This window comes from Crassostrea angulata, chromosome 7 (assembly GCF_025612915.1).
Source record: "Crassostrea angulata isolate pt1a10 chromosome 7, ASM2561291v2, whole genome shotgun sequence".
Taxonomy (NCBI): Eukaryota; Metazoa; Mollusca; class Bivalvia; order Ostreida; family Ostreidae; genus Magallana; species Magallana angulata.
The window spans coordinates 6,802,496-6,818,273 of record NC_069117.1 but is presented as its reverse complement, the minus strand read 5'-3'; the positions used below and the strand labels follow the sequence as shown (position 1 = coordinate 6,818,273).

At 35.1% G+C, this 15,778-nt stretch overlaps 2 protein-coding genes across 2 annotated transcripts; both read right to left on the bottom strand.

The window, feature by feature from the left end:
• Positions 1–43: 43 nt before the first annotated feature.
• On the bottom strand, positions 44–5,203 carry LOC128155723 (solute carrier family 49 member 4-like). The gene is made up of 11 exons (XM_052817571.1): positions 3,213–5,203; positions 3,011–3,101; positions 2,749–2,912; positions 2,500–2,592; positions 2,365–2,409; positions 2,127–2,256; positions 1,929–2,037; positions 1,699–1,766; positions 1,393–1,511; positions 1,092–1,274; positions 44–337 (listed from the first exon to the last, which is right to left on the bottom strand). Exons 1-11 carry the CDS (start codon positions 3,454–3,456, stop codon positions 189–191), a joined length of 1,395 nt encoding a protein of 464 aa, XP_052673531.1. The 5' UTR covers positions 3,457–5,203; the 3' UTR covers positions 44–188.
• Positions 5,204–5,900: 697 nt separating this feature from the next.
• LOC128155722 (mitochondrial import receptor subunit TOM70-like) lies at positions 5,901–15,444 on the bottom strand. Its single transcript, XM_052817570.1, has 11 exons — positions 15,160–15,444; positions 12,770–12,949; positions 12,547–12,673; positions 12,274–12,383; positions 11,652–11,984; positions 11,179–11,313; positions 10,102–10,207; positions 9,887–10,014; positions 9,654–9,751; positions 7,681–7,803; positions 5,901–6,449 (listed from the first exon to the last, which is right to left on the bottom strand). Exons 1-11 carry the CDS (start codon positions 15,406–15,408, stop codon positions 6,275–6,277), a joined length of 1,764 nt encoding a protein of 587 aa, XP_052673530.1. The 5' UTR covers positions 15,409–15,444; the 3' UTR covers positions 5,901–6,274.
• Positions 15,445–15,778: the final 334 nt, after the last annotated feature.

Here is a 15,778-nt window from a genome sequence, read left to right as displayed (position 1 = left end):
AATTTGATAGCAAACTATCCCAAAATAAATAAATCAACAAATACAAATTTTTATTTTAATATCATCCTGATAATATAAGAGCAAAAATAAAAAAGTACGGTAAAATGCAATACATCTATCGACCATCTTTTCGAAACTTTTAAATACTTCGAAGTAGTTGATGGTGATAGAAAAAGTTAAATGCACTGTCAGAAACGATTATGTTCAGGGTCCGAGTCTTCTGATTGGCTGACTGGTAAATCTATGTCCAGTCTCCTGTACTCCTCTTTGAATAAGTACAACACCACAACGGACAGTAATGACGTCACAAACACCGCCCAGTTTGGCCACATGGTACCTGACAAAAAGTTGACCGTGTTTATCTGTAAATAACATCTGACACAACAGTTTAAAATTATTGTTTATGTTATTGTTGCAATGCTAATGGCTTGATTTCTAGATCTGCGGTAACTTATTGTACCAGTGCTGTTTGTTTTTTGGAATGAGAAAAGAAAATACATACCAGGAATTTTACACATAACTAGGATTATAATCATAAAGGTACAAATTGTATTTATGCTGAACGCCCAGAAAAAGAAAGGGAGAAATTCGAATTATTTTCAACATAAAAAAGAAACTATATGCCATTCAGCATGAAACTGAGACACATACTGGTAAACAAATTTGAATATTTTTTTATATGTAGTGCAGAAATCAGAAAATCGTTGTTGAATTAAATTTTTCAGTGTTTAATGGCAACAGTCTGGTTCAAAAATGTCTATCAATTTGAAATTATCGAACGTAGTGATAAAGTTGATTAGTTCAAAAATGTCTATCAATTTGAAATTTGCAAACGTAGTAATAAAGTTGATTGATATTACGTTATATACTGACACTTAATCGATAGTAATATACTTGATCGATAGTAACACACATGATCGATAGAAATAAACATACCCACCTAGTCAATACAAAAATTGTCTCAAAATAGCGATTTTTTCAAATTCTAATTTGGGAAACGATTACGTTGAGTCCTTTTAATGGACGAAAAGCTAATTGTATATGCTCCAGTCATTTAATGGCGGGACATTATAAAAAAGGCTTGCGTTTACCTATGCCGGGTATGAGAGTCACAAGTAGAAATAAGGAGCTCCCGACATTGAGGAGAAAAGCCAGGAAACCGGATATAACGGCCTCTGAGACCGGAAACAGGTTCTCGCACGCGATTTCGTAGTAGAGTGGCTGGGCCCCACTGGTCATAACACAGGCAGCAATGTACGCAAAATAGAACAACCCTGAGGAAACATCAACGACATTAAATGTGGTTCCATAGAACTCAAAAAGGTTAACCAACTTTAATTCGCGTGCGATAAAATTTTGCATGGTTTACTGGAAATTTCGGTATATACTTACAATGTTCATTTGGTACTACTTCAATCAACATCAAAATGAAAAGAAGGTAAAACACAGTAGCAATGCTGAACATGGCCATCATAATCACTTTCATCTTGCGATGAAAGATGTCCGACAACCTATGGATAAAATAACCACACTGTATAAGTAATGGTCTGGATTTCATTTGTTAATCAGCAAATACCGTATAAGCAGTTGTCTGAGTTTAAAACATTCTGTTTTATTTTTTATTTTTTTTTGTAAATTGGAAACAAATAAGAAATGATATGACCAATCATATAAGTTTGGAATGTAAAAACGTTGAACCTTGATAGAACCATTCCAAATAGTGTCCCACCAATAGCACCCGAAAAAGACATCCACCCAGCTTCTTTCTTCAAAGGAAACACCGGCGATATATGTGCATAGATTCTCTGTTATGATACTTCTAAGACAGACTAAAATACTGAATGTAATACTTTTACCTGATTCAAAAAGTGCCAGTGGAGAGTTTACTGATTTACCTTAGGATAGCTAGACAAGTATCCTGTACCTACTTGTGATATGCCAAATGGATGTAGCACAACTTCCGCAGTCGTTAGCCATGATGCGTATACTGAAGTGGAAATGGCACAACACAGTGCCAAATGCCAAAATCTCCATTCCCTAAAGGGTACAAATTATTTTGATTTATCTTAAGAATTTATAAATGTTGCGATTTTCCATCATTTGAAGTCGGTGACAGAAATCCTTACCTGACTGCTGTTCTCGCTCCCTCCCTCAGCCCCAGTCTCTGTGTGTTCGCCGTCACACTGGGTGGATGTAGGGGTTTGTTTGGAAAGTGAAAAATTACTGAGATTAACAACAGTACGGCTAAGCTGCACTCTGTAAACCTCAAGAGAACATTAGATATATAAGATTTGATTTCTGTATATTCGCAAACATTGGACATTATCAAGCTGTTTGCAAGAGGGAGAAATAAAAGAATTTTACCGGTGATGTTTAAAACTTTCAATCCTTCTTGTACCTCGTGTGAATCTAAAAGAATATATTGATATAAATATCCTATTTTGTACTATGTCTTAAAGATTGCGATTAATGCTATCCTTAATGAGAACAAAAACGTACTGATATATGATTTGTTTTGTTCACTGCAGTTTGACTTTTTCGACCACGTGATATTGTCACATAATGCGATTGGCTCTGGCACAACAGCAGGACCTAAAATTAAAGAATATCAGAAGAGAACTGGGACAGGTCAACCTCAAAAGCTGTGGAATGTTATTGAATATTGACAGCCTCTCTTTAATCAATTCGCCGGAGGTTTATGTGGAAATTTTTTTGCTTGACTAGGCTATATGGAGTATTGTGAATTACCTACAATGAAAACAAGAGCCCCGCCTACAGCGGCGCTTACGAGGTAGAATACGGTGGCTGTGGCGCGCTGAGAGGGCGGGAACCACGTCTCCGAAAGGACGGTAGCCCCAACTGACGTCACAGCGCCTCCGCAACCGTTCAAGAAAAGACCAATAGGAATCAGCCTTAAAAAATTAAATACATAGAATTAATATATATTTAAATAAACATTTGTGTTTTACGACACATCAGCAATTGCTTCAGATGAACTTTGTACTTTTACCATGAATTCAGATTATTGCCGACGGGAAGGGCTTTTAGTGCAGTACCAATGGCCGTCAAGAAGGTGGACAACAGCAGAGCCGTCCTCATGCCTTAAACCACAACAAAAATTATCCAGTTCATTAACATGCCTGACAATAACATTATAAGAAATGGCGTATACAAAGAGCATAAAACATCACTGGTTCTATCAACATTTTTACCTTTTGCAAACACAATCCAAATCATAGGTAGCAACAGAACAATGGTACCAATATTTCCATAAATCAAAGACATGTTGATGTCAGAATCTGTCCAATCATAGACCAGCTTGGCCGATTGAGCGATGGGAGGAAACGCCGCCCACACGGCATTCTGGAGACAGCAGTGGAGCGAGACGACAGACAACAAATACCACCTTACGCCATGCACCCGTAACTCAGTTACTTGAGTACTTCCGGTCGTCATTATTTCCGGTAACGGGTTTTTAAGATCGTTCAAGATCGTTTAAGATAAATCCGATATCAAAGTTTACGCCTCAATCACCTGGGGTCATGTGATAATAGTATTTAGATAATATAAGTTTACCTGCTGTGGATAATCAACTCTCTAACAATAAGGGACAAATGGTCCAGATATATACCGGTAACATATTTTTCCCTCTTGTGAATTTTTATTCAAATGTAAAACTAATATGTACCGCCAACATTTAATGAAATAAGAAAATTTTTTATGATATCATGAATAAATAGGCCAGTTCCACGAATGAGATACCTATGGAGATATGTTCTAAATATAGAACCATTTTAACAAGAGCTTGGACTTTAGGTAGTTGAGTCAAACAGCAATGTGACGTTGGCCTGTCTATTTCATTGCTGGCGACTCACCCATGGCTCTTTGAAATCAACAGGATTTGTCGGGCTTTTGACGAATACTACGCAATCGGTGTATATATCGATTGAAACCAGCGTCATTTTAACTTGTTTTGACGCAAGAAATAGATCGTTACATGCTACTGAAAGTCCAATGTCTTGTTAAAACGGTTTTAATTAGTCACCAACATACAAAAGCTTAGTTGCTATTTGGATCTTAAAAAGAAAATAATTCTCAGAGTAAACAAATACTGACTTTTATCTTAATTTTCATAAATAGCGATTGCAAATTTCTGTTTTATTTACAACATGGTAATAGTGCTGTCCTTCAACATCATGTAACAAATGTGATGCACCGAACTCGTCCATTATCCCCAGCTGGGGAGTCCAAACACACGCTAATGTATTTCTGGCTATATTTTTTATATATTTACAACTACCATGTTTAATTTCCATTTTTCTTACGGAAAAATATAGTCAATTCATAGCTCTATAGAAACAGCCAAACTGAAATTTACACGCCCCATTTATCGATTGGTCGAAATTTACAGCGGCTGAAAGTGACAGGACTGAAATTGACACGCCCTGTTTATCGATTGGTCTGAATCTACAACGACCTAAGTAAACTCACGGACTGCACGAAATAATCATGATGATGCCAGACTCAAAGTCTCACAAGAGACGATTTGGGTGTTTCTTTTAGCTAACGTACTTATGTACATTAACAGTAATTTAGTGAATTTTACTCATAATCAATTTATTAATTAGTTAAAGAAAGATGTTAATATAAACAATAAAATGCTTTCTTTGATGATGCATGCGGGTTATGAAGGTAGCGATCATTGCAGGAAAAATTAACATAACCCGCTAACGCGGGTTATGTATTTTTCCTGCAATGTCGCTCCCTTCATATCCCGAATAAATCACCAAAGAAAGCATTTTATTGTTTAAATCAAAACAGTTAATACAATATAATGGCCTCCATCAACACAGTCCTCGTGCAAATTCCAATAAAAATCTAGATTAACACGAACATCCCCGACCTGGCATTTTCTTATGAGACCTTCACCTTGGTCAAATAACCTAGACCTTGCATAAATAACATGAGGTCAGGGTCATGACACGCCGTCAGGTCACAACAAACCATGAGCCGCCTATGTTTCCTCTAAGCTTGGCCTCAGGGTTGTTGACGTTTGATACTTTATTTGTCTTTTGAATAACGAGTTCGGTTAAATGTATTTTTAAAAAAATATAAATAATCCTTCGAGTACTTGTTAGTGCCAAGATTTCTACTGTGTTTAGTGAGGGCGCCTGTAAAGTGCGAAACGAAACGAAATGGAATTTAAACAAAACTAATATCAATTTTGACTACATAAAGTGAAAATAAATTCATTGAAATAATTTTTTGAACCAGAAAATATAACTACCTGTGTGTCTGAATATCATTTAATGAAACAAATTAGAAACATTAAAAGGTACAGGAATGTACATCACTTATTTACATAATTATAATTTTTGCAAATTTCGGATAATCGGCTTAAAAAATTACAGCGGCAATCTGAAACATACAGGTAGCTATATTTTATGGATCAAAATTTATTTCAATGAATTTATTTTCATTTCTATGTAATCAAAATTGATATTAGTTTTGTTTAAATTCCGTTTCGATTTTTGTTTTCGTTTCGTTTCGATTTCGTTTCGCACTTTACAGGCGCCCGTTTAGTGAAGCACCTGATGATTTTAAAGGTCGAATATTTAACTAACCTGCCTAATGAAAAAAATTTAACTTGAATTCCTCATCAACATATTGTTACCTTGGTCAAACAACCTCATGTCAGGTGACTCACCTAAGTTTACCAAAAAAAAAAACAACTTTTGCACCCGGCAAGAGAAACTTTCTGACTGAACAGATGATGAGGTGACCTTAATCAAATGACTTGGTTCTGGACCATCACACCCTCACTCAGTTTATAGGCAGCCTTTGTGCAGGTAAAAGCATTCTGTTTCTTTATTAGGACGATTTTATCAATGAAACTGAGAAAATTTTGTGAAATTTAATGTGACTAATATACTGTTAACAAACTCTTTGCATACAAAACAGTTTTACAGACATAAATGAAGAAAATCATCACAGAATGAACATAAAAAGTCCACGCCTCTAGCAGTACGTCCCACTGAATGAGGAAATGGAATGAAGCATGGGTCAACCCATAGATAGAATTAACTAGTACTTCACTTGAACCAGCTCATAGAATATACCGTCATATGCAGTCTAAATTTAATATTATAAGATTAACTGCCTTAATGTCACACACAGACTAAGTCACACATAATCAACATAAGATCACAGTAATGTTAAGGTTTTATATTGGCAAATGCCTCGGGTTAATCAGAATCCTGTTACTGTTCTTAATTCAACTGCTCATTGCCCCAAGACCAGGAAGGTTAATTCCGAGCTTCTTGGCCACATTTAACTGAGCTTTGGCAGCATCAGACAAGGAGAAGAGATGTGCCATTTCTGATTCGGTCCTGGACAGAGATATGGCTTTCTGGAACAACTCCACTGCCTTCTCCATGCTGCCTGGTCCCCTTCAAGATGAAAACAGGTGGACTTTATTGTCAACAAGAGGCCAACAGGCCTTAACAGTCACTTGAGTACCTTAGCCCAAACAAAGACCTGTCAAGGAATCTTATATATGCATTTAAGTTTCATTCTGCAGTAAAAGAAAAATGAAATCTTTCTAACAGGACTTAAATGTTTAAGATCATAATAGAGGGCATGACTTGATACATGTATTGCAAGAGTGCAAGACTCTGATTAGAAATATTTTTCCCATATTTGTTAACTTTCACGATAGGTTTTATATGTTTTCATAGATAAACTAAAACAAGGTGGCAAGCATACATGTTTTATTTAAAACAACCACCCATCCCAAATCCTCAGGGACCAGATGGACACTCTCCCTATGGGACATTTAAAATCTACTCACTTTTCAAGTTCTTTAACCTATGAATTTCACAATTTTGATAAAGAGCTTTATGGACACAATAACCATGCATTGTTTTTTCCCCACATGTGTGGAAATAGAGAAGAAGATTTTTTAAAATTTTGCTATTTTTGCATATTTGGCTCCGCCTATGACGCCACAGGGGGTGGAAGAGCCATCCATTTCACAATTTAAATTCCTCTAATCATAGAGATGTTTCACACCAAAAATGGTTTTGTACTTTTCAACAAGAAGTTAAAAATGTAAAATTGTTAACGAACGATGCATGTCACATGACAACGTACGAAGTAGGTCACCTGAGCGACTCAGTCGACCTCAAAATTTCAGCAAGTGCAAGAGCCTTTTAATAAATATTTTTTTTCTCCATGATGTACCACTGAACCTAACTCACTCTCAAAGCTAAATGTATTGTAAACATGATAATAAATTTAAAACATCAACAATATAATTTTCAATATAAAAGCCAAATGTTTTACATGAACACTGTATGAAAACTACATTGAGTTGGAGGTTTTAGAGGTTTATACCAAATATGATATATATTCTTCAAATTAAATATGATCCTTTTAATTTACTTTAACTCAATAGTCTATATTTTTGTACCATCTTTTAATGGACAGAATACAATTTTTTTTCACCCCAAATTTACATACTTTCAAGTATCTTGTACAATAGCACAGTCTGCAATTCACAATTAAAATGTATTAAATTCAAAGATGTTTTTTCAAAAACTACCAGTACCGGTATATTAGAAGAGAGAGACTTTGTGAATGGATGTCTATTGGTGTTGGATTGTACACAAACACACTTACTTCTGGACCTCTAGAGTTCCGAGAACCTCATACGCGTATTCACATTTGGGATCCAGTTCAATGGCTTTGTTAATAATGGCTGTAGCCTCCTTCATGTTCTGTTTCCATTGAAGTTGCAACAACCTGAAACAAAAGGCAAATAAAACGATAATTATATATCAAGGAACCCTTAAAAGATACCCCAAACTTGATGGCAATATGATACTGTAAATTCCTTATTCTAAGCAAGTACTTAAGTCCAAGATTTCACTGTTTTATATCAAATTGCAAGAATATAAAATTACATGCACTATTTTGTTGTTATAATATCATAGATTTCAAAGCACAGGCACCTGACTCTTTACATTTTTCTCATAATAAAAAATAAATACCCTCTGCCTAATATTACACAAGGTACATGTCGCTGCCATCTTGGATTTATTTACGGTACCTCACTACACCCAGACTTATACTTTTTAAGACACTATGTCACAAGATGGCAATTTAAATGTTTTGTTAAATTGTTTCGATCTTTCGATTGGGTTATATATCGTCGTAGCTTAGTGGTTAAAGTATTGGGCTTCTGAACCGCAGATCATTAGTTCGAATCCGCCTGGAGCTTTTGTTCATGTTTACTGAATTAAATTTTCGAAAATGTAATATTTCATCCAAAATTGCTCATTTTTTTGCCTATTTGACTTAAATGCTTTTTATCCATTATGATATCTATCATAATCAAGTAATTTTCTGCTGATTGAGAAAATATTTCAAGGTGTAGTGAGCCACCTTAAATCTGTCACTTCAGATGAAATTTTTGCATGAACCTTATCACTAAAGGACTATGTGCGATATGGTATAATATCTGCCCCCAATTTTAACCAATTCTTAAATATTGTCGAATAAAAATCAAATCTTCATAAATCATAGTATAGTGGATGCCTATCACTTTTATCTTGATTTTAACCACCATTGCTCATTGGCAATTTATCTATGACGTCACCTTTATGACCTTATTCCCGCAAATTTGCAAAACGGATGAAAATATTCTCATTTTTGATTTATATTTTGCATTCGGAAGTATAGAGCGCAGGTCTGCTCAAGTAAGATTTTAACATATGTTTTTCTTCAGATAATTATACACATTATACTAAAAAATGGTACTTGAGCAAGCCTGCGCTCAATGTTTCCCAGTCGAAAAACCATCGGAAAACACCTATGTTTTGCTTCAAAACATCAATTTATCAAAATTAGGCTATCTTCATGACGTCATTTATACATTATGACGTCACTGTGGTGATAACCTTTTGCACCCTTATTTTTAATATGATTCTAACTATCTTCACCCTTATTTTTGAAACGCTTTATAAAACTTTAATTTTGGGGGCAAAAAATGCATAAAACCGCACATAGTCCTTTATTTTGCAATCCTCTCCATCTTTAAATCAGTCCTTCAACACCTAAGCTTACAACTGATTCAACCAAAATGGTGCATTACACCTGTCATTAACAAAAATCATCCCACAATCATCATATACCGCCTTAGATATGCTGTAATGTTGATAGGAAAGATGGAAGTTGACCCCTTTTTGTAAATGAGATCTCTGCACTCTGTATTTTGTCAATACTTCAAAATATACTCAGTATGCTTTTATAAACATGTTTATGTAAAGTTTGTGTACCATGCCCAACTTTTTGTGCGTAATAAATATACAGTTTTTTGTATGGATGGAACTGTAGCTCCAAGGTCTGTCAACCTGAATTTTCCATGTAGCTATAGTCCACGCTCCATCAACCCAAATTTCCCTTGGGACTATAGTTCTTCAATTTTTTTTCAGCATAATGCCATTTTCAATTCAAACTATGCATGTCCTTCAGTCCCCCTCCATCTCTTCTTAAAGATTTAATTTCTTTCACTTGCCATCTCAATCTCAGATTTGACATTGCTTCACTTACCCTCTGTGTACAAGAGCTGTAGCATTGTCTGGTTCACTTACCCTCTGTGTACAAGAGCTGTAGCATTGTCTGGTTCAAGTTCAATGGCTTTACTGAATTCTCTATCAGCCTCCTCAAACTTTCCTGCGTCACCGAGAGCCTGAAATAAATCAGTGTTATATTGTACCGCACATCATGTTAGAAACATATTAGAGTGAAGTTTACCAACTGATACAGTAAGTTTGTTTTTAACCAATGCATGTATCTTACACAACTAACTCAAAGCTTTTCTCACCTGAGCATATAGAGCCCTGGCATCTCCGTAGTCTGGGAACATGTCCACACAGTTTTTGTAGGACTGTAGAACAGACTGGGGGAGGGGAAGGTTCATCCCCATCAACTGGGATGCTGCTTTCTTATGGTCTGTAAATAAAGTAACAAAGTCGTGACGTCATCAAGATGACTTCATAAAACCACAAAACAGCAAGACAAAGATAAGAGCATCCTTACCAGCGAAGGATTTCTGGACGTGAGAGGGGGCAAATGTTGTGCATTTACTGATGGCATTCTCTAGGTCTCTGATGGCATCCTCGATTCTGTCCATCTGAATATTGTGCTGTAAAAGCAAAGCATTACAATAATACTAACTCAGCAAGATCGTTCTCGTTGCAAGCAACGAGTGGGTCTTCCGTCCGATTTTTTAGTAAATGAGATAAAATCCCTCACTTTTAAGACAAAATTGTTAATCAACTCAAAAAATTAGGGAAAACAATTTCGGCACCCGAAGCTTGAACCCGGGTCGCCTGGGCACATGTCCATGATGCTAACGACTGATCTACTTGGACTCTCGCTTCAGGTTTAATATCTCGGGAACACATCAATCGATTATAAAATTACAAATTACATATTCTGAATCAGTAAAAGAGTCTCTATCAACCCGTTAGAAAAATATATAAAAAGTTGAAAAAAACGATTTTTTATCTTTCCTTCCGGTGACGACCGGAAGTGACGGCGGACGTTTTTATGACCATGTTGCAACAGGTAAAATTGATGTCTATCCTCACTGAAAATTTCAACCCTATATCTTTATTCATTTTTTGGATCTCTAGCCGACAAAATTGACTTTTAAAAACCGTAAACGGACAATAACTTCCGACCGGAAGTGGTTATTAAAAAATTGAAACGGCGGTACAAACTTCAGATGCCGACACATCAACCCCTAAAATTTGAAGAAAATTGAATGAGCCATCTTCGAGAAATCGCCTGCACAAAATTTGTAAGACAAAAAAAGAATAAAAAGAATAATAAGAAAAGTGAAAAAGAAACAATAGAATAATAGTAGGGTCTTCCGCTGAAGACGGCAGACCCTAATAAGACCTAGTTACATTGTATTTTACAAATTACAACTAAATAACCACTACCTTGAAACACTCTATGTTACCAGGTAAATAGAAACATGCTGTATGTTTACATAAACGTATGTATCAGAAAAATATTAAGATTTACCTTCACCCACTAAATAGGAAAAAAAATTGATATGAAAATATTGAGCATTATAAACCCAGACTTGATTGAACTCCGACTTACATGCCCCCTGTGATGATAGACATCCACATTATCTGGATCAATCCGGATGGCAGTGGCAAAGTCATCCAATCCAGCGGTATTCTTCTCCTGTTGTATGGACAGGCTTCCTCTCTTGATCAGGGCGTTGACCTTCATCTGTCGGAAGCAGAAACCACATCATTCTAACACAAAAAAGACTACAACAGACAGTTACTGATCTGATACAACTGCTGCACAGTTCCAATCAACAAAACTACATACATGCAAGCCATTTCATTATCTTCTCTTGAGCATACTTATACATGCATTAATTGAATATAAGTGTTTAAGAACAAATTAATCCAAACTTGTTCTTTGATTAGACAAAACAAAAACTCCCTGATAAAATTAATCATAACTTTTTCATATCAAACAATTTACATGTATATCTTTCAAGTAAACACATTGGTACTACAACTTAAAGAGCAAAAAACAGTATAGAAAATTAAACTTACTCTCTTATCTAGGAGTTCTGCTGCCAAGACCTGGTTAAAATCTTCCAGAGCCTCCTTCTGCTGGTTACACAGGAAGTAAAATGTTCCCCTTAGGAGCCTTGCTTCAGTTGCCTTCTGGGTATTTTCTGAGATTTCCTTGGTACAGAGATCTATGATCCCCTCAAACTCCTCGGCCCCAAGTTTTTGTAGGGCCTGTTGATATGCACCAGTCTCATCAGAGTGGCCATTCTGTTGTGACATCAAGGCCTTAGATTCGTTTATAACTGGGTCATTCAGGAAGGAATTAAGGTACGTACGAATAAAATGTTTAGAGGGCATCGTAGGCTTCCTCTTCTGGAATTATATATATACATTGTGCACATCAATAATTTTGTCAATAAATTTCATATGGATTCAGTAAAGAATAAAAGAAACATTTTATTAACAAACTTACATCTTTATAATAGTTGTCTCTTTTTCCCTTTACTTCTATTATAATTTACATTTAGGTTTTCACAGCTCAATCTTAAATTCTATCTACTTTGTAAGAAACCAACTCATTAAGATATTAACAATAGTTTTCAATCATCGATCAGAGCCTTTTCATACTGTGACTGAGTTCTAAGAAATAAGATAATCTGACCTTGAACTCTTCTTTGGCCTTGGCCTGTCCCAAGGATTTTAGGACTCTGTCAGCTGTCACCAGAGACTGGGGGTTCTGGAAGCCTTCCAAGATGCATACTGCTGTAACATCTTTCAAAAAATCTCAATGTCAACTTCCACATAACAAATACTTGCACATGTGCAAAACAGAGGTAAGAAAATGGGTGAACAAGATAGTAGTAACATATTTTATGGCAAATCAAATAAGAATATCATTTAAGGATTTTTTTTCAAAGGAAGTTAGATGACATACCCTCTAAGGCCTGTGTCAAATCCCCACTTTGTTCACAAGCTGTTGCTCGCCTTGTCAGTGCTTTCTGATATTTAGGGTTGAGACGGAGAGCTTCATTACAATCCTCTATCACCATCTTTGTATTTTTCTACAGATGATAATTGGAACAAAATGACACCTAACACAACAGTTCACATTGTTTTACTTATATAAATCCTTAAAATATCAACATATTGGAACTGACCAGTTTTTCATAGGCTGCGGCTCTGTTATGGTAAAATGTGGACAATGATTCCTTGTCTCCCTCTGGACAAATCTGAATTGCATTTGTATAGCAACTAATGGCCTGGTCATATTTTCCACCTTTAAAATATTTATTGCCCTTGTTCTTCTCTGCCTGTGCTTTCTCACTAGGTGACAGTTCCTGCAGTATCAAAAATGATGTTTTATCACTCTCAGTTAATTTTTTCATATTACATAGATTATTTTGCCTTTGCAACCATTCTTGATACTTGTCAAACTGATCATATTTGACTTTAAGTGAATCAAACTCTCCATATAAGGCCAAAAAAAAAAAATATGTGTGTCTCCTATTTCATCAGATTTTAAAATAGGGTAGGTAGGTCGGCTTTTTTTTGTTGTTGTTGAGCTTTTCAGTTTTCCCCTTTCCTAGCATATGATTTTTCTATACATTAATAAAATGTATTTGACAGGTGGAGCAATTGTGAATAGTGACAACTGTTGCAGAATTAAAGCTTTCTTAAATCTAAGATTAATTTGGAATGTATACGTAGATTTTATTTTCATGTAAATAGAAAATATAAATATGACAGCCACTATAGATTAACTGAGTATAATGCTCATTACCACAAATATATTATATAGTAGTTATTAGTTCTATTTTCCTGGTCAACTGACATAACAGTATACATTAATATGGTAACTGTGGTTGTTGAATTCATAAACAGAAGAAATTCTGGTTAATCAGACGAGAGCCTTAGAATTAAATCTTTTCAAAAATGTTTTTAAAAAAATGAATACATCATTAATGGTTTAAGACTAATTTTTAAAATTTCATTTGCAACTGAAATGCAGCATTTTAAAATCATATTTATAATGTGAATGATTGTTAGGCCTATTCAAAGACTTACAATGTCTGCAGTCTCCACACCCAGAAATATAAAAAAAACTTTGCCTCTGCTTTTTTCATGTACATCTTTTAATTATATTAATTTTGAACACATCACTGCCCTAAGAAACTATTTATTGCATTGATAATTTAGCTAAAAAAACGAAGGATAACTTTCATCCATGCTGTCAATCTGCACTTAGAAATCTTTAAAACACCTTGATAAGTGGTGTTTTCTATTGAAATGTAAAAAGCATTTTTTAAACTCTGATTTGTAAAGACTCTATTGTTTAAACCAATTACGGTTGATAATCTGGATTTGGAATAAAAAGTGTTAGGGTCGGCGCATAAAAAATAGGGTCGGTCGGGAAACCGGAAACACACATATTTTTTTTTTTTGGCCTTATTCTTTTTTTGTCTTCTTCTTATTCCTTTTCAAGTTTTAATTAAGTGGCAGTGTATCATGATATGTATCATATCACATTTTATATATTGTCACATTACCAAATCAGCTAAGTAATAGTATCATCCCAGCCCCAGCATTATTTCCTCCCTCTGGGGTTAACATAATCAGTGTTGCCCTAATCCTAGTCAAAGTTTGTATATTGTATAATTTATCAATATGTACAATACTATTTTGTCCCATGGAAATTGACCAACCCTTCAATTTTTAAAATACCACTTTTTAAAAACAGAAAAATCACTGCACTTCCACTTATGATTCCATTCGATCCATAGGTTACAAAGTCAGACGATAGGAATAAGTAATTTGATCATTTTCGAACCTAAATGTCACAAACTGGTTTATAATATTTATCCGGCTTGAAAAAACAACAGTCCAAATCCCCATTTCTGATGGCTAGAACACCCGCAGGAGGCACAAAACACCATCATGTCCCGTTATCGGCGATTTAATATGTGATAATTAGTTTAATTGTCGTTTAAATCTAATCCAATTACAAAGATGGCTAAGAGCACCTTCTCGCTTGAGGTCGCATATAACGTCACACATCATGGCGGGTAGATCGAGAAAATAGAGAAAGTAGAGAAAATATGCATATCGCGACAATTGAATTTCATCGCTTTCAAACTTACGAATTAGGCAGAATATTTTATTAAAACGTTTATAAACTTCATTTTTAATGAGTATAGAATGATTTTATTTAAAAAATTCCGAAAATTGAAAAACATGCGATATGTCCTTTAAAAGACTGTAGTACACAAGTTTGATCATCCAATGACAGTCACATTGATGAAAAAAATACAACATCCTTATTCAATGTTTCAACTGATGGAACTGAACCTTGATTATATATGTTTCCAATTTATCATTCACAATACTCAGACTATAAATATCTACTTCGTCAATCAATAAATGAATGTAGTCTGACTTTAAAATATCATATCAAACTGTGAAGGTCATTATATTTAGCATTATTTCCGCATCGCCTTGATACCTAACACGTAAAAGAATACACGAATTCTTTTGAAATTATTTTTGATACCTTTTCAGAGTTTTCTGGAACATTACGGCTTGGTGAATTCGCTGCTTTCGGTTTCTGGGTTTCTGTTCTACTTTTGTTTTCATCCTTATTCTTTTTGGTTTGGTTTCTTCTGCGTCTCCTTACATACCATAAACCTCCCAACACTACTGCGATAGGTGCGCCAACTGCCAGTCCGATTTTCCATTTTGGCCAAGCATCATTACTGTTTTCAGCAGATACTTCCATGCCGACTTGTCTGGCGGCTGCCATGATGTTCTCCCAACACGTCACGTGATTGAAAAAAAACCCATCAGTACAGATATTATTTTCCCGGATAATATCTATCTCAAACAATATCAATATTTTTCATACAAAACGGTACATAATCTTTAAGATTGTAAAACTATGATTAACAACTCTTAACCATAGTTAACGAATTTTAATTATAGTTTGCAGATGTTAATCTATATTTATCCGCAAAATCTATTGTTAACGTTATTTGCAGACAGATAAGCTTAGCATAGATTATCATTCGCTTACTATAGTTTACCATCGTTAAATATCAGGCACGTAGCATTAAGGGGGGGGGGGGGCTTAAAAATTTACATGTAAAAAAATTGAATTAGCATGGAGTTCCCCC

What these genes read in the sequence shown, in the direction of transcription:
- LOC128155722 (XM_052817570.1), bottom strand. Translation starts at nt 15,408, where the DNA reads ATGGCAGCCGCCAGACAAGTCGGCATGGAAGTATCTGCTGAAAACAGT. An exon ending in TTTGACACAGGCCTTAGAGG is followed by an intron (nt 12,384 to 12,546) that starts GTATGTCATCTA and finishes ATTTTTTGAAAG; the next exon opens with ATGTTACAGCAGTATGCATC. An exon ending in AGGCCAAAGAAGAGTTCAAG is followed by an intron (nt 11,985 to 12,273) that starts GTCAGATTATCT and finishes ATATAATTCCAG; the next exon opens with AAGAGGAAGCCTACGATGCC.
- LOC128155723 (XM_052817571.1), bottom strand. Translation starts at nt 3,456, where the DNA reads ATGACGACCGGAAGTACTCAAGTAACTGAGTTACGGGTGCATGGCGTA. An exon ending in TTGGATTGTGTTTGCAAAAG is followed by an intron (nt 3,102 to 3,212) that starts GTAAAAATGTTG and finishes TTGTGGTTTAAG; the next exon opens with GCATGAGGACGGCTCTGCTG. An exon ending in GGAGCGAGAACAGCAGTCAG is followed by an intron (nt 2,038 to 2,126) that starts GTAAGGATTTCT and finishes TGTACCCTTTAG; the next exon opens with GGAATGGAGATTTTGGCATT.